This window comes from Micropterus salmoides, unplaced genomic scaffold, assembly GCF_014851395.1.
Source record: "Micropterus salmoides isolate LMB-PRFRI ecotype aquatic unplaced genomic scaffold, ASM1485139v1 Ms_hic_scaffold_23, whole genome shotgun sequence".
Classification (NCBI taxonomy): Eukaryota; Metazoa; Chordata; class Actinopteri; order Centrarchiformes; family Centrarchidae; genus Micropterus; species Micropterus salmoides.
Window position 1 is genome coordinate 14,252,723 of NW_024041484.1, and position 23,675 is coordinate 14,276,397.

The following is a 23,675-nucleotide window of genomic DNA, read 5'->3' on the forward strand; positions in this document are numbered from 1 at the left end:
GATGGGGCCGTAGACAACAGCCACTCACATCTACACCTAAGGACAATTTGTAATTTGACAAACTGTATGTTTGTCTACGTGTAGCACCTTATCACCAAAGCAAATTCCTTGTACATGTAAAATACTACTTGGCAATGAAGCTCTTTCTGATTCTGACTCTGATTCTATCATGAGTGGACTTTTTGAGCTGTGGTTTCACTTTGATATAACAGGTGAGAGCTTTGTGACTTCATTCATGAAGGCATTTAAAAATATTGAAAAACCTTACAAACCAAAACACTGAGCTCCTTTATAAAAAATCATTTACTCGTCTTAGCTGTCTTTTTTCAGTGAAGCATCTAATACCACTGAAGACCATTAAAAATGCAAAATCCCATAAAGATTTCCTCAACAATGCTTGGTGTGTGTCAAGAGTGCTCTCCTGAGTTCTGTGTCCTCCTCTGCTACAGTTGTTTCTGAAGCATTTCACACTCCAACTGTAGTCCAAAATTCCCTTGATGGAAGAGACACAATCACTCACTGTCCTGATGTAATGCGCTATGGCGAATTACCAGCCTTACACCAAGGAGAAGTGTGTCTATACAGTACACGTGAGTGCAACTACTCATGAAGATGGAAAGAAAAAGAGTGTCAGCTGTGTGCGTGCTGGCTGCCCTCCTTCTCTCAGCAGGGAGGTGCTACCGCTAATTAATAACCAGGGTCAAACTTAGATCCGTTAGTGAACCTCTGGGCTTTTTGCATCCCAATGGAAAATCCCACCGGAGGAACTGTGCGCTAAAAGCAGCATATGCAACTCATATGTGGAACTCCACTGTCCTGTCAGCAGATTAAACCAATACGACTCTTTGAATAACGTGATTAAAATTCAGCATTACATCGTTTCAAAATTTATAGCCGCGTCTATGAATTTCCAATTCTCTAGTTTAAAACGTTTTACAGGAAAAAACGTCAATCGTTTAAAATTATGCTGTATCGTTTATATCGTTGTGTCGCAAATTCCACACTTTACTGTAATATTTTGGTGGGGGAACGGCGCTTTGGACTGCGGTGATGTTAGTTTGAATTTGGACTTCATCTATCAAATATCCAACATAAAACTAATATCCAACTTGAAAGTAACTTTGGATATTTGGATATTAGTTTTACTTTGGACATTCGATAGATGGTCCAACTTCTAACTTAACCGCGGTCCATTTGTCCACACGTGCTGATATTGCCGGGAAGATATTGGCATTAAAAATAATGGACACATCCCTATCCAAGGTTTAATGACTTACCCACGGACATACAGCTTACTTTGTGGTTCACTAAGACATGCTGTTGTTGTGATACTAGCTGTTGTAGCAGGAGAGCTGTGAGTATCACTTTCTGGAGCTGCTCTGCTGCTAGCGACAGTTTGCTAACCCACAACCTAGCTGATTTTAGTTATATTACTTGCTGTGTCATTGTTCACTCTATATTATGGTTTTTGTACTGGTGTTGGATTTCTCAAGAATAGCTTACCCCACCTTTTTGATGCAGAGAAATATCCCGAGTTACAGATGGAAATGCCGTATTTCATTGAAGTTGCTAGAAATGTTCTATATTGGGATATGTATCGTTATTGGGATATGAAATGACCTATATCGGGATATGATTTTTTTTGTCATATCGCACAGAACTGTCACCAAGTGACTTTGCCAGATAATCCGATCCTTACAATACTAGGGCTGGCCCGAATGTCCTTTTTTTGAGTTTCGATAGTAATTAACAGCTATTATTTGAAGCTTCGCCGCCGAAAAGCAATAGAAGGATAAATGCCTTCTGGCAATGACATGAGTGAGGGAGAATCTGTAGTCGACGTGTAGTTACATTTTTGAGGAGGTGCAAGTCAGGCTACACCGTAGGTGACAGCGTAGGGTAGGGGGCTACGCAGAGGCTATGCCGTCAATTTGACGGCATAAGTATAAACAGCACTTTAGAGAGAGAGAGAAAAAGAAAATTCTCATAGCGTAAAACAGCAGGTACTCATTACCAACACTTTGTTTTTAACTGTGTTATGTCTAGGCTAGTAGACACTAGTGCAGGGAGAGAATGAGGAGTTAGACAGCAGACAGCATGATCGCTATTTCCGGTAGCGGGTCTAAAATAACACGTTATTATGCGTTATCACTTTTAACTTTTATTATAGCCTACTACATGTTCTTATTCAACTGGCCTAATATAATGATATTGTGTTTATTATGTTGTTGTTAGTTTGTTGTAGCCTACAGTTTAGGCTACTGATTAATATTAAAAGGTAGGCTGTTTTACTTTTTGTTGATCTGTAATGAAATTAAGCAATTGTAAAATAATTAAACCCATAACTGCCACACTGCCGTTGTCATCATTCAGTTTAAAGTGCTCTCACACACCTAAGGGCTTCATTTTGCTTTCCCTTTACATAAACTTACGTTCACCGCTGTGAGTGGAGGTCAGGCGTGCAAAACCCCCCCTCAACATTCGAATCTCAAAATTAAAAATCGAATGTGTACCCAACGATCGAATATTCAGGTCCAGCCCTATGTAAGGGCGCACTCACAGTATGTAGTATCCATGCCATGCCCAGGCCCACTTGAGGAGATGGGCCTGAGCATGGTTAAACTGGACTCCGGCACGGTGCGCATGTAGCGTGATTGCTAACCGTGCCCGAGCACGGAACCCCGACACAAACTCCACTGTGCCGTGTGAGAGAGAGAACGCTTTTTCTTCATAGAATGACATTCAATATTGACCTTCAGCTATGTACAGCGTGCTTATCTAGACAACCCAGCTATGATCAAATGTTAACATAGCTCTCCTTATTAGCCAGGCTCCTTACATGCTTGCTAATAATTTTTCTGAGTCTCCAACAGTGACAGTTGTGTTGGACAGATTTTTGCAGTGGTGTTCATGAGAGAGAGGTGGAGAGAGAGACGGAGACAAGGTGCTGTGCGAATATATGCGCATTACTCGGCAATCAACTATGATTTTAAATGGGCCTAGTAAAAAAAAAAAATCACATATCAATATGTGCCGGTCGCCGTTGATACTGTGGCGGGCCACTGCAAAAATGGGAAACACTGACCCAGTGATGACGTAAACGTGAGCGGGGGAGTGGGGACAATCGTGCTCGGGCACGGAACAAGGCTACCGGGCCTAGTGTGAGTACACCTTAATACATGTTGTATAATTCAAGAAAATTTATGAAACATTTAGATTTGAATCAGAAAAGCAAAAAGTTTTAAGAAAGACTATTCTACATTAGATGTGTTAAGATTTATTTGTAGCAATGCTATTTTTTGTTCTTTCTGGACTTGAAGGTTGTAGTGTGATTAATCACCTTTGCGTCCTAAAAATACTGGAAACCCTCCATTCTGTAAATAAAAAAACTGTACAGGGATGGAATCAAGTGAAACTTTTTATTTCTATCATTCCTAAAAAGCTAAACTTTTTACTGTACTGTACTGCAAAGCAGCAGCTACCTTAAATCCTCAACTACATCCCACACACAGGGTAGGTTCAGATGAGAGATTATCATGTCCTGAAAGACCATAAAGCATAAAGACTGACACATGAGAAAAGAAAAAGAAAAAGAAGTGATGCACTGATCAACAGGAGGATCAGTGACAAAGATGTACATGAAGAGATAATTAAAATGTTGTGAAAATGAAATGAAATAAATTTAGTTTAAGACTGGGAAGAATTGATCATCAGAAGAAAAAAATGAATTGAAATCAAAGGATGAGATGAGATAGTGAACAGATGAAGCACATAATGCAAAAGATACTCTGAAAGTATTCAATTACATAATTCACTTGTGATCACACCAGAGAATCTGAAATGACTAACCCTAACCGAAATTACTAAGAGAGTCTTGTGGAAAAGTAGAGTATCAAGAGTGAATGTCAATCAAAGAATGGAAGAACTGATCAAGACAAAAACGATATGAAACAACAAACGTGGAGTGAAATGACAGAATCACAACACCAGAACCAGATCACAAACTCACGGACGACACAAACGTAAGAAGGATGGAAGATGATTGACGAGCACATCCAAACATGATTGGATCCAGATAAAGAAGACGCTCACCCTTCTGTACAAAATGGCAAACCGAGAGAGAGAAAGACGGCGTGTGATTTGCTAGGCCCAAATGCCCTCCTCATCGTCCTATTGGTTAGTTCAGTCCAACCGCAGCGTGAGTTTGGAGAAAGCAGGAAGTTAGTTTGTCGAAGCAGGAATTTTTTTTGTAGACAAACATGTAGCAGAAATGTTTGAAGATTTTAGCGTTTTTGACAAAAATATTAGCTAGTAATAGGTGAATAATTTTAATACATATTATAAGATGACTTGTTAATGAAAATAGTAGGAATATTTAGAAATCTTGTTTCAGAGCATGCTTTCATCCACATAAGAGTAATGATATTAGTTTTAAGTGATGTGTGGGGTTTGGGACGATATTTGGAGATTTTCCCCAGATGAGGGCTGACTGTCCTGGGCAGAGATCTTACCTGGTCCGGGGAGGGCTTGTGATTGTTGGGCTGCTCTGAGTTTGGAGAGGAGACTTTAAGGTGGTCGTCCTCATAGTTGTCTGCCATCAGCTTCATCCGGTTTTGAGTCTACAGAGGAAGAGAGTCGCACACAATAAGATCTCTTTGATATCTCACACCAAAGGCAGTGAAAAAGGAGGCAATTCGGCAACAGCAAATCACATTCAGCAGCATGTGTGTGTGTGATAAGAGGAAAACTCTTAGCCGTAAATTCCTCCAGGAGTTAATTTGCAGAGAGGAAGAAGAGAGGAGAGCGTTGGATGACTTCCATGAGCTTCGCCTTGGCTAACATAAGTGTGTGTGTGTGTGCAAGAGACATAGAGAAAGATGAGAGAAAGACACAGAGACAGAGAGAGTCAAGAATGGACAGTAAAAAAAGAGCGAGAGAAAGATTCCCAACTGTCCATGTGTGTTTGTCAGGTTGGTTCTGCTTATATTAAAGAGAGCAATAAAGATATTACGCATTTTGAACTGCACACATATTACCCGCAAACACACACCCACTGACATACCACCTGTTGTGTAGCTTGTTAACTGGTGGGGAAAAATAACAGGGCAGCTAACATGCCACTTAAGGAGCCTAGACAAATATTAGACTGTATACACAAAGCACACATACACACACATCAGCATACATAGACAGTCATTTTGGCTATTCCATTTCATCTCCCTTGCTTTCCTCATTTTCATCTTGCTAATCAGCTATTTGCTCCTCTCCCTACTGTCCTTTATCCTCTCCTCCTTTCCGCTCCTCTGTGTTCGTCTCTGGCTGCTCCATCTGTTTCACATGTTATAGTTACACTTCAAGCTTTAGAGTAGGCCTGGAAAGAGAGAAGAAGTGAGAGAGAGTAAGCAAGGAGGGAGTCAGTCTAAATCTGTCAGTCTTGTACAATCGAAATCCCCTTAGCCTCTCACTGAGCCCAGCAAGGAACAGAGGCTTAAACAGGCACGACCGAGGTTTTGTGTGTGTGTGTTTGACAGAAACTGAAAGAAAAATGTGAATGCCAACTTTCATGTGTTTGTATGAAAGCTAAATGAAAGACTGCATTTTTAAGAGATAGTGGCGCTAAAAAAAGTGTTTTTACTAGGTGTGTATGTGGGACCATATAAGCGTGCGTGTGTGTTTGTGTGTGTGTGTGTGCGTGCACACACGTATGTTTCTGTACATAAGTCAAGTTGAAGAGAGCCTCCTCCGGTGCGCACACACACATTATTTACTTCCTCGTTTTCCAAAGACAGCTTTAAAATAAACACACAGATATTTAAAACAAACATGGAAAGTCAACAGTTTGTCTTGAAACCACATAAGTACAGAAGATGGATTTCCCACTGCACACACACACAGAGACACAAGTACACGCACACCGACCCACACACACACACACACACACACACAAACAGAAAAACGCTACCAGAAACACGGACTACACAAAGGTGGTGCTCCTACTATTCTTACATTGCACAGATAGTAGCGGAGTAAATAAAATCTCCTTCACACAATGCTTTGAGCACCATGTTGTACACCATGTTTAGCACAGCAAATTTGCACCTTTGTCGGACTTTGAAGTGCAAATCTGCACAGTCAGACAAAGAGAAAATATAGTGTTTTGATATGTCTTGTTAAAAGTCGTTGTGTCCCATTACCTTGTTTTGTATAACAATACACTTCCAGACAGCACAATTCTCAGAGTGCTCACAGTCCTTGATCCCTTTCTTCAATATTAATTATGCATTGTGATTTAACATCCTGTTAAGGTTTAGAGTGTGAGCCAGTGTTAAAAGTATTTCACCACAGCACTCCACAGACTTATTTTCTTATACTGAAGAAGTCCTTTGGATGAGGGACGAATCTCTTCTAGTATCTTCAAACAAGTTCAGTTGCCCTTGACTTTAACCTTCTTTGGATACTCCACATTACAAAACACCACCGCCCAAAGTTGCTTAAAGATTTTTAGGTGTCATACTAATATAATATAAGATTAGAATGATAATTTAAGATCAGAAAGCAATATGTTAAATTGCTTTTGAGTAGCGCAAAGTATCTGTGTACTTGCGTCAACCATGTTTGCGCCCCAAGTGTGTCCATTCATCCAAGGGAAAGTGATATGATAAGTGGTCAAAAACAGTTTTGCCCAATGTGGCACTCGTGCCCAAGACCCTGAGATTAAGGGTCTCATGCTCTACCAACTGAGCTAGGGGGCCTGGTACGTGAGAACAATGAAAAAAATGGGTTTGATTTCACGGCTGCATTAACTCCCTTGCTGAGAAAGCTCAGAAGGGTGGAGGGTAGAATTTGGGTTGACTCTCCCCACACCAAAAGTATATCAATACAGAAAACTAGTAAATTAACACTGCAGTTCAGTTGTCAGGATGGCTGAGTGGTCTAAGGCACCAGACTAAAGAACTTCCTCCTTTTGCAGTTAAGGGACTTCTGGTCTCCAAATGGAGGTTTGGGTTCAAATCCCACTCCTGACAAAGATTTTACCTGCAAGATTCATCCCTGAAGCCTGATGACATTTAGACTTGGGGGTATTTTCTTTCATACCTTAATATCTTCCCTACTTGTCACCAGGGTATTTATGATATATGAAGGTATTTGTGTTTTTCTTTTAAAGTTAAAGCAGTTAGACATAATAATTTACTATAGTCTTCTTTATCTATATCATTTTGGTGTGATGAGAGTCCATACCTTTTACCCTTTTGAGTTTTCTCAGTGTGCAAAGTAATGCCGCCGTGAAATCAAACCTTTTTTAAAATTTAGCAACAAAACAAGCCCGGCTAGCTCAGTCGGTAGAGCATGAGACTCTTAATCTCAGGGTCGTGGGTTCGAGCCCCACGTTGGGCGGGGCTTTTAGGACTACTCACCATATCACATTTCTTTGGCTGTGTTGGACTCAGGATGGATGGACAGAGACAGACTTGTGACACAAACATGGTCTACGCAAGTATGTGAACAGAGATGCTACGCAAAAGGTATTCAACACGTTGCTCTTTGGAGTGTGTCACCTCATAATCTCTAAGCAACGCATGTGCGAGCAGCACACTGAATGCTGGGTGCCTTTAACATGAAAACAACAAGAGAAAGCGTACCCCTACTGTTTGAGTTCACTTCTGCTCAAAACAGCCATTGCTGACCAGTTTGACGAAGCTTTAGCTGAACATAGCTGAACCTACGATTCTTGTTTGCATGCAACTTGCAAGTGTGTCTGTCCATCCATGTATGCAAACATTAATAATGAATGAACAATTGAAAAATTAACCTGCTCGTCCTACATTTAGAAAAAGACAAACTTTTGGATGGGGCAAGAAAGAAAGAACAACAAAGGACGAGTGTGATATGGCAGAGTTATGTTGAAGAAGATAAGCTGTGTCAAAAGGGAGCCTGATCTCTGATCTCTCTGACATGGCTTTTCTAAGTCCAAATCTCCCTATTCTTCTGCAAACACACTGTATCTGTCTTTGTCCCCTTATTTCTTTCTGCTCATCTTAGAGTTTTCTCAATCCAAATAATCCCCAAAGTTCCTCCCTTTTTCTCTTCCTGTCTTTATCTCTCAGCTCTCTCGTATACACAGTTTTTATGATTAAGTCTCTCTTAACATTTAGTAACTAAATGTACCTAACCCTCTGCTCCCTTCTCCCTCTTTCTTTAATGATCTCAGCTTTTTTCAACATTGATTTTAAGTTTTTCTCTCCTGTGTGGAAACAGCATTGTATTGCCCCCCCCTACTCCCTTTTGACTTTTGAGCTCTTAACAAGCCCTTGTATCCGACTAATTCTCTCTCCCACTCTTTTCCTCCCTCCTCTCTGCAACAAGTCCTCATTTCTGTATCTTCCAACTTTCTTCTCCTATTCTCAGGTTGTTCATTTTCAAAAATTTGTACCGTTGACCAATATTAAGCCATCTCAATAGTGCTGACCCGTAAGGGGACATAGATAGAGCTGGAAGGAGGAAGCTATCATAACTTGTTAGAACTTATTGTTCCTTTAGCAACCAAGCTAACAAGCTTACAAGCTTACTAAATGACATTTAACAAGCTTTTGCCAGTTGTTAGCTCTGAGAGCGTTCCCCCATCCTAAATAAAACTTTTTTTTAAATGAAATGATGTACAATTCTGAAAAAAATGTCAGGAGGGAGTGAACAGCACAGTAAAGAGGAAATAGAAAGGGGGCTATTGAGACTGAAGCACTAGCATGTCCTGGCTGCCAAGCTCTCCAGCTACAGTAGTTCACCTAGCTTTTGAAAAAGAGCATTTCACTAAAATACACAGATTACACTCTCTCCCAGTCTTTCTCTATTCTCTTGTCTGTTCTCTATTCATATTTAATACTGTTGAACCCAAAACACCAAATCCCTAAAACCATGAACTAGAGAAGGAGAGTGGAGACAAAAAGGAGGAGGTGGAGGGAAGAAGAGGTGTACAAGGAGGAAAGGAGAGAGCAAGGTGAGTAAAGGTGAGGGGGAAAAGAAAGAGGGTAAGAAGTGAGAGGAAAACAAAGAGAACTGAAGGAAAAGAAGAAATTAACACTCCCCAATCCTCCTCTCTCATTTTCCTCACTGGCCTTTCTTTACATCTCCCCCTCTTCTCTAATTGTCAGGAATGCTGACCTCAGCTCACTTGTTTCTGTGCCAACTCTCTCTTTCTCACTTAATCTAATCATCGCACCATTATTTCTCTTCTCCTCCTCCCTCATTGTTCCCTTCTTCTTCTTCCCTCCATCTATCCTTCCTGGGGCTCTGCTGCAGCCCGCTGACAACGGACAGAATGAGAAACAAATGAGCAGGGAGTGAAGTCTGGGGGGGGGGGGGGACTGCTGAGTCATGCTTAGAAGAAAATAATTTCATTGTGATAAGGCCCTCGGGAATATTAGATTAGATTACTGTTTCGTCTTTCTCTCCAGTGGTGAAAGGAGAACCTTTGTTGATATCTGAGCAATTATCAATAATGAAAAGTGCTGAGTCATGATTGGACAAGAACTATTTCATCATGATAAAAAATTAAGTTTCCCCCCTCCTCGTTTCTCTGTCAAGAAGAGAAAGTTGTTGGTAAGTGGAAAATTACAAATGACAATGTATAGTGTCTCCATGGAGCACTGAGGGGAATTATTTCATTCTGATAAGTCTCTATGGAGTAATAAATTAGATTAGTCCAACGTTTTTCATTTTTGACAGTAACAGGAGAGGAGACACACATGAAGAAAATCCCCATGACTCCAAAAATAGAAATACTACAATAATTGTGGTATTTTTTACAAGTTTATAGGCTTCCATGCACATACATACAGTAAAATCTGTAACTAACAGGCTCACTGATGAATTAAAGGGACTAATCTACCCCTTTGATTGAGATCTACACCTTGAATACCAGAAATATTCCTTTACAATTGCAGCTACTTTTAAATTAAACTCAAGTGTTCACAGGCTTCAAAGTTTTAGAGGTTTAAAGTGGCCGAAGGTGTTGTGTCCACCACAAAGTCTGGTTATGTTTTAGTGCAGAGAGAGAGAAAAACCCCTTTTTTTGTGTTTCTGTATTATCATTTAAGACTTTTTTGGCTAAGGTAAAAAAATACCTAACCAAGATGAACCTATCCAAAGCCATGGATATGAAGAGCCAAAGTGTTAAAAATGGCCATAATAGAGCTGAGTCTTAGCCACACAGGTGCGGAACAATGGCCAAGTCCACGGTCACACATACACAGCCTGTAAATGTTAACCACATGTCTTTTGCAGGGACAGATGGTGGTATATTCCTCACCTTCTCCCTCTTTTTTCTCTTGTTCCATTTCATAAAACATTACAATCACTCCCTCTTCTCTTTGCTTTCACACACTCTTCACCACATCTTCTCTCTAACACTCTCCCTCTCTCTCTCTCTCCATTATACCGCTAGAGAAAATAAAAATGAGAATAAAAACGAAGAAGACGAAGGAGACTGTGAGAAAGGTAGAAAGTGAAGAAGAGTGAAGAGAGCTGAGGTCACCTTGATCTACAGCCTCCTGCCTACACTGCAGCTGGGGGTCAAAGGGCAAAACACAGGAAACCCTTTCAGGGATACACATATATTATTTAACACACGCACAGGTGTGTTTTTATGTATGTAGGTTTAGTACTGCATATACAAAGATTATTCTCTCTTGTATCCATCCATTTATCAGTCTGTCCTAACCACATGTGGTTATCTTTTCCCTGTCATTGGTGCACAGTAACTAACACAATAATGTACAGATACACTGAAATGTGTCTTTTTCTCTAATTATATAGTCTTGGGCTAGTTATAAACTTTGATCTGATCCTCTGAACATGCTCGGAAGCTGTGCAGCATAGGTTGCGGTGTTGCTATGAACCCAATTTCAGACCAGATGTGAGATGTTTGTGGCATTTAATCTCAAGCAAAACGTCCATTCAGTCCACTGACCACAGATTGACCGATGAGTGATAGCCGTCAAAAAACACTTCAGAACAACTTTAAAAAATGGCGCCGTGGATTGTCCATCACAAAGATACAAGTGAACTGCATTTTCTAAATACTGCTTTCTGTTCACACCTGCCATATTTGGCAGTCTACAGCTCACCAAAGCATATACCTCATCGCTGATTTACACTCACTTATAACTTCATACCGCAGTTCTGTCTCTGTCCGTCTGTCTGGAAGGTTATCAGTGTGTATGTGACTTTGAAGGAGCGAGCTAAAAATACTTTACCAGCCTTAACTCACTGCATGGTTCCATGGCAAACACACACACACGGGAATATTAAGGAAGTCTCGCCTGTGATCCATCTTTGGGGGACTGAAAATTATGAGAGAAACCACAGAGAGAAAGTGAGAGAGACAGAAAGAGAGAGAGATAGAAAGGGAGAAAGAGACACCAAGAAGGGAGAAAATACGCTCACACTTTGCACACACACACATACAAAGCAGAAGACAGTAGAGTCTCTGTGTTGTCAGTAACCACCTTCGAGACCCTGAGGTGTCATAAATGACTTCAAATAGCACAGAGAGAGACGGAGGGATGAGGGAGGAAGAGAGAGGAGAGTGATGCATGTTATAATGACTTCATCTGACACAGCCATTCTCTAACACCCCTTTGCTTTTCTCTTAAAGACCCTTTGACACACACACACGCATGAATTCTCTCCTTCTTACGCGTGCAACATCTTTCTTATTGAATCCTTTTGAGCTTATTCTATCCATTAAGTGGATTTTTGGCAATATTCAATAGCTGGAAATCTTTAGCAACAGAGGAATTGTTACATTTTATCCGCCTGAGCGGTTTTGAAGATGACATCGCCATTATTATTGTTATTATTTGAACAGCAGTTTAGTTTTCACAGTTTGTGAATTAAGGGAGATAATAGTGAATACAAAGCTCTTCAATCTCAGTTTGGTTTTGATATGTTATACGCCACTATTGTGTCTTGTGACTGTTGGCCCCACGTATGCAGAAATAAAAATGTATGCAGCCGAGTGGGGCAATGGTTTAACAGACCATCCCATAAGCTCACATAATGCGGGTAATGAAAGCAGCTATGATAATGGTATAAGTCGAATGAATGTAATGAATATTAATTGGTGTATATGTAACCTGTGTAGGACCCCTTTTCTCCATCTGAAGAAAGAAGCGCTTCTTTCTTATTATCTTTCTTCCCATACACAATCATTACAAAAGGAAAAAGCTTTTAGGTTAAGCAATGTACATTACCATTGCATTTATTCCTTTAGCTGACAATTTTATCCAAAGCGACTTACAATTGCTACATATGTCAGAGGTCACACGCCTCTGGAGCAACGAGGGGTTAAGTGTCTTGCTCAGGGACACATTGGTGGATGGGTCAGCAGGGGATTGAACGTGGGTCTACCACACTGAAGGCATGTGTCTTATCCATTGCGCCATCACCACCCCATGTAGCTCTGACTTTTGACCTTCTTGTCATGTATTAAATTATTTATTAATGTTGATCAAGGAAAACCATGTGAATTTGAGCATCAAATAAATGCCTCATTGGAGAAACAAGTTAAAAAGAAGAGAAACAGACTTGGACAAAGTGAGAAGAAACAAGACAGAGAGAGAGAAGTGCAGAGGGGAGAACAAAACACCAAACTCCCAGTAGGCTCATACACTACGGGGTTGGTTTATTCACTAGACCCACGAGAACCTTTACAGCATGTGAGCGTGTCCCCGAGTGTGTGAATAGACCTCTGTGTGGAACCACAGAGGCATTTGGTCATGTTTATATCCTTGTTTTTGGCCTGGGTGTGTACATATTGGGATGTGTGTACAAATTTGTTTGCTTGAGCTCTGTTAAATGGTATCCATACCAGCGAAGTGCCGTGTAAGGTTATGTGTGTTAGTGTGTCTATCTGTGGACATAAAATTTCAATAAACACAAATTCATACGAAAGTGTTGTCACTGGGGATTTGTAGAACATTTGTACCCTGTGTGTGTTTGTGTGTGGGAGGGGCAGGTTAATCCTAAATTTACCCTTGGTGGTCGGAGGACTGTGGTCACATCTGGACTCAGTTTCTCTCTCCTCTCTTGTTTGCTTTGCTCCACTCGTCATTGCCACCTCACCTGAGCGCCCATCCACAAGCCCCCCACCCCCCACCCCCACACACCTTTCTTCCAACACTTTTTCCTCTCCAACTTTTCTCGTTTAAATAACTGACCAAAAATCTGTCCTGGTGTCCACTTGAATATCAAAGTAGACTATGTGTGCAAGTGTGTGCACAGTAATCCTACCTGCTGTTTGAGCTGATGAACCAGACTATCCTTCTCCCTCTTGAGAGCTGCCACCTCGTCCTGGGTTTTCTTCTTCTTGGATGAGGAGAGCTCTAGCAGGGCAATGTTTGCATCTTTCTCACTTATGGCTGCCAGCAGCGCCTCTTGCCTGTACAGAGAACAATCATACATTTTGTTAGTAATACTAGAAATCCACTTAATCAATTTGATTTTATTAAAGCCACATTTGGTGGTATGCCACGTTAATGACATTAATTGCTCCTAGAACTGTTTTTCACAACTTTTAAGACAGAAATGATGTGGTGTATAAGACACTGGAGAATGCAGTTTCAGCTTTTTCTTGCTCAAGTACTGCTGTTAAAGAGACACCATAAAGAGTTGGTTCACCCAAATTACAATTTTATTTTCCATTTCCTAGTGGTATCCAGCCATACAGATTGTTTTGGATTTATTTTCCTATTTATTCACAGGATCATCTTTTTCTGCTGAAATTTCCTGTGGATTATCCAGAGTAACAGGGTCACAAGATGTTCCTTCTAAATATCATTTCACAACTTTATGAGCACCACAAAATTAATTCCAGTCAGCCATGAATTGGGGTGGAGACAGAAATCCCAGAGATGTATTTTTCAAAATCTGGACAAAGGAAACCAAAACTATCTGCACGACTACATATCAATTTGGGTGTACTTTAATTTAAGAGGATAAAATTGGTGAATTTTTTGGAAAAATATGGGCCTCCCTGGTGGTCAAGAATGATGCAAACCATGCGATCAAGATGTTTCCAGTTTGTTCATAGTGTATGTTCACTCTTTCTCTTTCTATTGTGTTTCTCTCCATACCATCTTCTAGGCATGCAGAGCAGCTATTACTTTGTTCTTTTTGCTGGGGGAACTGCAAATATCTCTCTTTAATAGTGACAAACATTACTAATGCGGAGACTGTTGGACCCATGGACACTTCCAATACTCACCCATGGCAGAACGAGTATTGGAAAAGCAGTGGCTTGAAGCTTGTAACTTCACAAGGCCTCCTGGTTTCAATCAAGATACTGATAGCACAGTGTATTTGGTTCCAAAGCTACACAAATTAGCAATTAACCACATTGTGTTTAACTACTAGTAACTTTATTTAACTACATAAGTACACACACATATATAAATGCCTCTCACTCACAGTCTTTCCAGCACTCTCTCTCTCTTCCCCTTGCCTACATGATCGGGCTGACAGATTAGCAGATAGCATTCCATGTGGTCGGGAAGCAACAAGCCGCATCCCATCTATCCCGTTTACGTCATCAGCCACAGACCTGGCTGATCCGCCTCTGAGGACACCCAAGGCTCAGAATTCTACGAATTATGTCCGTTTCCAAACGGGTTTTTCCACAATCCCACAGGGCTTTTAGATTGGCCACACACAATCACAAATGCTCATAAACACACACAAAGATGCAAACTTGCATATGAAAGAACAAATATATTCTTTGTCTGTCTCTCTGCCTGTCAGGTAATATATCAACAGTGAAGTTCAAGAAAAGAACATTTGGAAAGATTTGGGGCATATTTCCCACCAACTGCTCTCATGTACCCCACCACTGCACCTTCAAATACACACATGTATGAACATATACACACACACACAAAAACATAAAATTACCCGGAAACATTTGCAAATCCACACTGTCGCTGAAATCCTTCATTTCATCCGACATTTCTTATGTTTTTTTGTTCTCTCTCTCTCTCTCTCTCTCTCAGACACACACACACACACACACACACACACACACACACACACAAACATACAGATACAGTCGGGAATGCAGTGATGAGAGTCTAAATGAAGACAGATTATATGTTTGGACTGTGCGAAGACACAGAGATTCTTTGGTCAACCACACTGACCACACTGTCAGTGTACAAGTGTCCCATCATGCATCTGGACTGCAGTTAAGACTGGGGTTGGTAGATTGATTCCCATTTGTAAATATGGATTAACAATTTGAGATGATAAAGATACTGTACCTTTATATTATATGATATTATACCTTTGCAATACCTCATATGAATATAGAAATGTTTTTCTACAAAACCATTCTTTTCTACAAAGTGTGTAGACCATTTAAATATTTTTTTTAACTTTAAACCAATGTGAGCTCTTGGACTTTTTTTTTATATCAGAAAGAACATTTCCTTTCTTCCAGATTGTGAGACACTGGAACACTGTCAGTCTTTCCCTTTCTTTTGTCATATAAACACTGGTACACACACACACACACACACACACACACACACACACACACACACACACACACACACACGCACATGCAGAGAAGGCTAATGGAACATTAGTCTTGTTAAAGCTAACAGTGCGTCTAGTTTTATACCATATCTGAGAGTTACCTGCCAGCACATGGCACTTATAAACCCCGGTGATAAAATGATATTTATTCCAGATGCGTTCGTCTCATTTTGGGCCTCTCAATGGTCCCCTCTTCATGTCCGTGTAACGCACACACACACACGCACGCACACACGCACGCACGCACACACATAAAACACTCACTGCTTGGCTTTCTTAGCTTGCACAGCTAAACACATGCTTATGACAAGTGCTGGTTGTGGCTACTACTGTTGCAATGTGATCATTAAAATCTGTTTCAAGTGCAGCTCTCTTTTGCCAAATCTTGAGATAATTCTACCGTCACAGGGCACTTAAAAACATAGCATGCTCTCAGCTCTACTGGTAATGTGCCCTTAGCACTGAAACTAACAAAGACAATGCAGCCAGCACGGTGAGAACGACAGGTTCCCAGTGGACATGCAGCCTTTAGATCTGTGTCTTTCCTTTCAAGTCTTTCCTTTCTGCAGAAATGTGAGGAGCACAGGAGGATAAAAGAAGGTGTACTAAAAGTGAGCAAAGAATAAAGCTTGTTAAAGGGGTTACCTCTCACACTTGCTTAGTTTGGCAAGATCTTTTGTCTTTTTGCGATGGTTATTTTGCACAACACATCACATCACATCACTTCTCTGTGAGCTGTGATATAGCTCATTTATTTCGATGAGACCACTGTGATGACGCAGCTAACATTTATTGTACAAGGTGCAAATTTCTGTCTCTGCCTTAAAGTTGAAAGTCCCTATCTGTCACTCAACCCTCCTACACACCTTACTTTAGTGAGCAGTAAAACAACATTATATTTATATAAACACTTTACAGGATTTCTAAATTTTGTTTCCATTTCCATTTACTATATTCTTTACTTATATTCTCTCACATTTCCTTACAGGCTCCTTCTCACCTATTTACTATCAGCATCTTTCACCCCCCTTCATCTCTCATCTCTTTTTCTTCATGCCCCCCCTCCATCCTTCATCACTCTATCTCTCCACCTCTTCTCTCTCTCCATCTGTAAAGAAGACAGGAGGCATTCTTTCCTTCATTTGGCGGTCGTGTGCCATGATGTCATCGCCGTGGTGACAAGACAGACAGTAAGCAGATACACACGAACGCACCAGGCACCTGACCCCAACCCCAACACACACACACACACACACACACACACACACACACACACACACACGAGGGGGCACTCTGCTTCCTAAAACCACTTAAGCCCCCTCATTTTATCAGAAACACAGTCTTAGATCACTCACATATTTCTATACATACACACACACACACACACACACACACACACACACAAGCAGCCTTCCATGTGTGGTGTGTTATCTCTTTCATGCTGTCACTCTCGACTGCAATCTACAGTGTGTGTGTGTTCAAGTGACAGCCTGTGTTTATGACAGCATGTCTTTCTGAAGGTGTGTATGTGCTCACAAGGATGTACTTCTGCATTTTCACATGTGTGAATGTTCACAAGTTGTCTTTGTGTATCCAAGGCTTTATCCTGTGCATACATGCTTGTAAGCGTGTGCGTATAAGAGCGCGCGTGTGTGTGTAAAGGAGATTCAGTCCGGTGTGACATTGGCCAGTCTCTGTCTAAGACAAACACAGAGCTATTTTAGAAATAATCCCCTCTCTCAGCTCTCTGTTTCCGACTGAACAAAGCAGCTCCCCATTGTTTTCTGTGACACTGTCTGCTCTGGTTACACAGGAGGCTGCTTGTAGGACGCCAGAGTTTACTCTTTAACCTCTGTAGGACATGGTGCGTGTCAAGCTTGGCCTCATTTCTGTGGAGGGAGGTTTTCCTCAGAGGAAGACTTTTTAATGCAACTTAGACTTTGAGGACGTTTTTTCCAAAACTTACTCCACCCTCATTGACCAACAACTGAAACTGCGGCGAGTGAAATCAGCGGTAGTTTCATTTGGCTGGCAACAGGGGATTTAGAACTATGTGATAATCAATATTTACTGTAATCATGAAGGCCATGCGCTTTGGTTTACTTTAAAAAAAGTAGACTGAACATGTTTTAATATACTCATATTTCACTTCATTCATATATATTCATTTTAATCAACAAAAACAAAGAAACAAAGCAAATTTCAGCACAGGAACTGAAATAAGCTTTAATTATGGAATTATGCAGCAGTTCATGTGGACTGGATCTGCCCTCCCTAATGCTATTCAATCTGGACAAGGCAGGTCCAAGATTTATCCCTGGAAGATCAAAGAACATACAAATCAGCAGCAAAACTGACAGCACTAACGGGGTACTGTGATTTTACTGACTGTTAAATGTGTTGATTTAGGCAGCTGATTCACTATAACAGCCTCAATGCATCGCACTTCTTTGTTTTGATTTAATATCAAGTTTATTTTGGCTACAGCTGCAGGGAGTTAGGGATGTGGTCATCTGGATACAAGCTGAGGTCAGATCAGCCTCAGCTGGCTCGCACAGGGGAAGGTAAAAGACATTTAAAACACAATAAACCCCTGATGAGCCTGTAAGTAAGGCACTGAGGATGTGTCAACGAGAGCCACAATATGTATGGTAATCACAGAGTCTAAGATTGATCTATTGATTTTACAGCTGATTACAACCAAATATTTTTTCCACCAATAGTAGAATTTGGATCATACCTGGATCAAAAAGTTGAATTGAAATTAAAGAATTTGAAATTCACAAGGGTGGCAAAGTCAGCAGATATTTTCTACAAATTCATGGTAGAACTGTATGATCGTAGCATGCATGCAAAATCCCATCCACAGCCTTCACTGTTTGTCGGAAAGGAGAAGGGAAGGAGAGAAAGACTATGTGGAATGTTTTGAATAAGTGAACTTGAAGAAAAAAGAGCGAAGAGAGCGGAGGAGAGATGAGAGGAGTGAAGTACAGGAGGGCACAGCTGGCTCTCAGTGGTAGCTAATGCTGCCTGGAGGCGAACACGCACACACACACACACACACACACACACACACACACACACACACACACACATTAAATATATACCAACATATATCTGACATGGAGTTGATAGTACCTTAGTTAGGCTTTGCTACTGCCTCTAGCAGCATCACGCACACACCAACACGTAAACAGACACACACCTACTGGTTTATAGCCCACCAAGAGAAAACACAGGGCCATGAACGCACACATCAGAGCACATTTCATGAAACATTTGTTAGTGCTGGCCTGCCATGTGTGCAGCATCAAAGCAAAGACAGCCAATAAAGCCTTGGTTTATAGTAAACCCTTTACTGCAGCTCTCTACTGCAAAAGCGCCAATGCAAAGTTTCACTTCACTAGATTAGACACTAGACAGACGTTATTAGGGAAAATTATCGACACCTACCGCAGTTTTTATGTGCATTCAAAACTTTGAAATTGTTCCGGAGGGCTACATTAAGCCGGAGCCAAACACATCAAAGGGATAATGGTACGTTGAAAAGCAGAATAATGATAAAATGATTATCGGGAATTACAGTTAAGGATGCCCTCTAGGTTTTTTTTCAACAAAATAAATGTGTTTACTGATCTGGAGAGTTTACTTGTTTAGTAAGATTGTAAGAAACTGAAAAGAGAAATGGCTAAGTGATTAGCAAACTGTCAGTACAGCAGCCAGGTCCTGATTTGGTAGAAACTTTGTTTTATCTTTGACTGACACTGCTTAGATTAAAGTAGCCCGCTGGATAATGTACACACTGAGAACAGCAGGATTTTGGCTTCTTTTTGAAAGCTGTGTGTGTGTGTGTGATTGTGTGTGTCTGTGTGTGTGTCTTAAACTATAGTGGAAGTGGGTCAGAGACACTGGATATGAATGATTTAATATGGAGAGGGAAGACGGGACAAGAGACCATCAGAGAGAATTGGAAAAAGTGAGAGAGCCAGAAAGAGAGTGTTAAGAAAATAGGTTAAAGCTGGTGCATAGGATAAGTGTGTGTTTGAGAGGGAGAGAAAAGCTCCCCTTAAGGAGCTGTTGTACATCAGAGAGGCTTAAAGAAAGACAGCGAGAAGGCTTACACACACATTCACAAACACACACACACACAGAAAGAAACAGCATTGACAGGGAAGGGAATAAAATAACTGGAGGATTTGGAGGGAAAACAAATCAAAGAGACGTGAAGGGGGAGAGAGGGAGATGGTTAGAGAGAGCAGAGGGAAGGGGAGGCAGAGAGACAAAGGCAGTAAGAGGGAGAGGGAGAGAGAGAAAGCGGAGGGCAGGTGGGACTACAGCATGACAGAATGAGGATCTGTTCTTGACACATTTCCCCTTTTTCTCACTCCCGTTTTTCTCTTAGAAAAACACTCTCTCCTCTCACTCCCTCACCTCTCTCTTCCTCTCAGACACACACACACACACACACACACACATTTAAAAACACACACTGTGACTAATAAGAAAGGTGTAAAAATGCATTACCCATGGTCTGCGGGAGTATGCTCTTTCCATGGGACCACACACACACACACACACACACACACACACACACACACCAGTCTGGGAAGTGTGACTGAAGACGCAGCTTTGTCTTCACTGCGGTTCTTCACAGTTAATCCATTTGTACGCTAAGCTACAGAGACCAAGACATCTGCTAACAATCTGTCAGCACAAACTCACTCTTGTAACAGTAATGGACACCTGTGACTCCCAAATGTCCATGAAAGACGATTATTAAAAACATTTTTTGCTTTATTTGACAATGTGAGAGTGACAAATGCGTTTCTGTTGATCCACTGTCACCATAGATGCTCCCTGTGGTGCCGCTCTACTCTACAGTAGCGTGTTGGTCAGACTGCTCAGATACGCATGCATATTATGGCTCTTGCAGACTACATGACTTTCAGCGTAGGCATATCGCCGTGCTGTTCACACTACACAACTTGCCTTCTTGTAACGGGAGTCTTGAAGTCTTTGTGGCGTTCACACTACGTGACTGATCGGTGACAGGGGGTCACACTACACTAGATTACAACAGAAAACACACACGAAATGTGAAACGGGAAATGACGCATACCTACACATGAAACAGCTGTTGTTTGTTATTATAAAGATAGCAATTACAAAGACAAAGAATATGGGTGAAAGAATGGATTAGCACACGCAGGTAGCAGGGATTGACTGAGCTACAAAGAGGGCTGGAGGGGAGTAAAAAGTGTTTTGCGGTGAAAAAGTAGCTGCCTGCTCTCATTGGCTAGATGTGGATGTTGAGTCCTCCAGATTTTTGACATGCTAGATATCTGACTGGCATCTGCGATGTGTCAGCAATGAGTCAGGGAGAAGTTTTGATGCGTTGTTGAGTAGTTCACACATAATGACTGGTGATTGCCAATCAATCGCTGATTTACCCCTGATCACAGCCTGAAATCGGGCTTAAAATTGTGCAGGGTGAACTAGGCTTTAAGTGGGTGACTTGGAAGCAACTTCTTCAGACACAGTAAACTCAAGCAAACGTCCCAGTATGTTTCAAACAAAGTGCCAATTGCATCGCTGATCTGCAGCCAAAGTCAACACCATGAAAGCCTTTGAGAATAGTTTGGACAAATTGTTATTTTCACGTTATACACAAATAAATGGAAACCAATAGTTAATGATCAACAAGGCAGTGTTAACACTTACTAAAAAATGTAGTACTGTCCCTCAAGTGTCTCTATCATTGAACGTAACCACATACAGAAGCAACAACTGCTTTGCTGATTCTGTCTTACTGCAATTCAATACTTCACAGGGGGAAATAATCAATAAAGACAGTGATTTTCATTATCTTTTACAGCTAACTGCCATTTTAAGAGCAAAATAAAAGGCTGATGATTAACTTCACTATCAGAGTTTAGCTGAAACATAATCCACTATTTATTTGAATTCATGGTGTACGTTTATGTGTTAAGTTTCTTTCTTCACTGTGTGTTTCCACTGACTTGAATGTCTCACTGTGAGCCAACTTTCCCATTAAGGAGGATAAAGTCTTAAAACAGAAATGGCAACTTTACATTGTAGTGGTGCAGTAATTTATAACCGCGAATATACTGTTGACGTCGGAGTCGTCAGTGTATAATTCTGTCTATTGTTCGCTCCTTCTCATGTCTTTCTTGCACAGTTTCTCTTATTTTCATAGTATATTCAACAAGCCAATATCAAGTCTGTCACTAGTTTGTCCTGTTGGCCCTTGTCTATCTACTGCAGTTTTATTATTTCCAGAATAGAAATGTAATCGTTTGGCACACGTAACCTACAATCAGAGGCTTTGAAAAAAAACGCAGGTTTTGTTTTCTACTTTTTGATATGTTTTCCCCTTCATTGCTCCCTCTCCCTCTTTAATTGCTGTTTAATGATCTGTTTGATGGCCTGGCATGCACAACCTGTAATAAGCCGAGGAAAACAGGCGAGTTTAGGTTTTGCCGCATCCTTTTTTCCTTTATCTGTCCTTTCTCTCCACTTGATTCTTTTTGTTCTGATGTGCTTGGTTTTCTTCCATCTTTCTAAATATTCTGCTGTTGTTCTCGGTTCCCTCTACTTTTTATAAATCCCATTCTTTGTCCTCTTCTTATTCACCTTAATTCAGTGCAAATGGTATGAGAGCTCTTCAACACATGTACAGATTACACATAAAATTACAATATAGAACAGTTGGCACTACAAAAACAAGGCCTTCTCTTTTTCTCTGCTGTATATTCAGCTGAAGATCACTGCTTTGCAAGGCTTCAGAGGCTTTAAGAAAACCCTATTATTTGAATACAACTTCTAACTAAAGCACATCTTTTATTGCTTATATTCTCCCGATTCAATCTCTCCCTCAGTCTCTCACAAGGGAGAATGAGAAATCAAAAAGGAAAGAGCAAGACAGCCAGAGTCAGAAAGAAGAGGGCAAGAAAGTCAAGTACAGAGAGTACAAGAAAAATGGAGTGAAAAGAGGGAGACGAAGAGCAAGGTGCCCTGATTTGAGCTTGTAAGACTATGTGTCAAAACGGCATGCCCCTTTTTTGTCATACTAAGCTCTCAAAACACAACAAATACACACACACACACAGACTTGCTTTGGCACACTGTGGATTAATCTCATTGCTGTCGGAGAGGGATCAAAGCGCTTGTCTCTGCCTTATGGCAGCACACCAAAAAGGTGTGCTGCCATAAGCATGTGTACATTCATTTGTGTGGGAGGATGTATTTTCATGCATGTGTGTCTGTGTGTGTGTGTGTGTGTGTGTGTGTGTGTGTGTGTGTTTACATCTCCAAGCATTCCTTTGGGAGTGAAAGCTTCTAAGCAGTCATGATGTCTCATCTGGTTTTGTGAGTGAGAGACTGTGTGTGTACGCGTGTGCGTTTTATTTCTGAAGGCAACATGTACTTCTAATGTTACTGATGGGATAGCTGCCATGAGGGTGTGTTTGTGTACGTCTTTACACACGCAGTCATATTGTTAGTGGTGGCTTTCCGGCTGTGAGGAGCAGAGCTGTCGTTCCATTGAAAAGAGGATCTTTGACTACATGCACACAGAGGGACGCAAAAACACACACACGCACACACACACATCCTTGATTCGTTTCAGTGTGTAGTGACAACAGTGAAGACACAGGCAGACAGATAGTGAGAATACAGCCTGCCAGAAAAGAAATCGGGCGATAATGACGTTTCCAGACAGATGTAGGCTCAGAATAGAGAGATGGATGGAAAGAGGGGAGGTGGAAAGGAGGACAAGAAGGATGCAAGGAATAAGAGATGAAAAAGGGTGAAAGGAGGGACGGTAGGAATGAAGGGAGGGATGTCGGAAGAGGGGAAGGGAGAGGTTTGAGGGTTAGAGGGAGGCAGGGTGGGAGATAAAACAAAGAACAGAGGAGCAAAGGAGAAATAAATTGAATTTATAGTGTTCACCTTGAGGCATCAGCCAAGGCTCTCACTGCAGGAGGCTGACGACAGTGCAGCAACTTGGGTGTTTCTGCAGACTTTCTTCATAGTACGTAATTGTGCATGTAGTGCAAAATGCAATGTTT

At 41.1% G+C, this 23,675-nt stretch overlaps 1 protein-coding gene and 2 non-coding genes across 11 annotated transcripts in view; 2 read left to right on the top strand and 1 right to left on the bottom strand.

The window, feature by feature from the left end:
• LOC119918310 (ELKS/Rab6-interacting/CAST family member 1-like) overlaps positions 1-23,675 on the bottom strand; it is a 139,146-nt gene that overhangs the window by 26,943 nt on the left and 88,528 nt on the right. For 7 of the 9 annotated variants that reach the window (XM_038738974.1, XM_038738973.1, XM_038738970.1 and 4 more), the window contains 2 exons: positions 13,288-13,435; positions 4,512-4,619 (listed from right to left, as the gene is read on the bottom strand). In XM_038738974.1, coding sequence (XP_038594902.1) covers positions 4,512-4,619; positions 13,288-13,435 — 256 coding nt within the window. Of the gene's footprint in view, positions 1-4,092; positions 4,171-4,511; positions 4,620-13,287; positions 13,436-23,675 lie in introns of all 9 variants that reach the window. The other 2 variants (XR_005447418.1, XR_005447417.1) reach the window with 1 other exon arrangement.
• Positions 6,915-7,025, top strand: trnaf-aaa. Its single transcript has 2 exons — positions 6,915-6,952; positions 6,980-7,025. It is a non-coding gene; the product is annotated as a tRNA-Phe (tRNA).
• Positions 7,323-7,395, top strand: trnak-cuu. The gene has a single exon. It is a non-coding gene; the product is annotated as a tRNA-Lys (tRNA).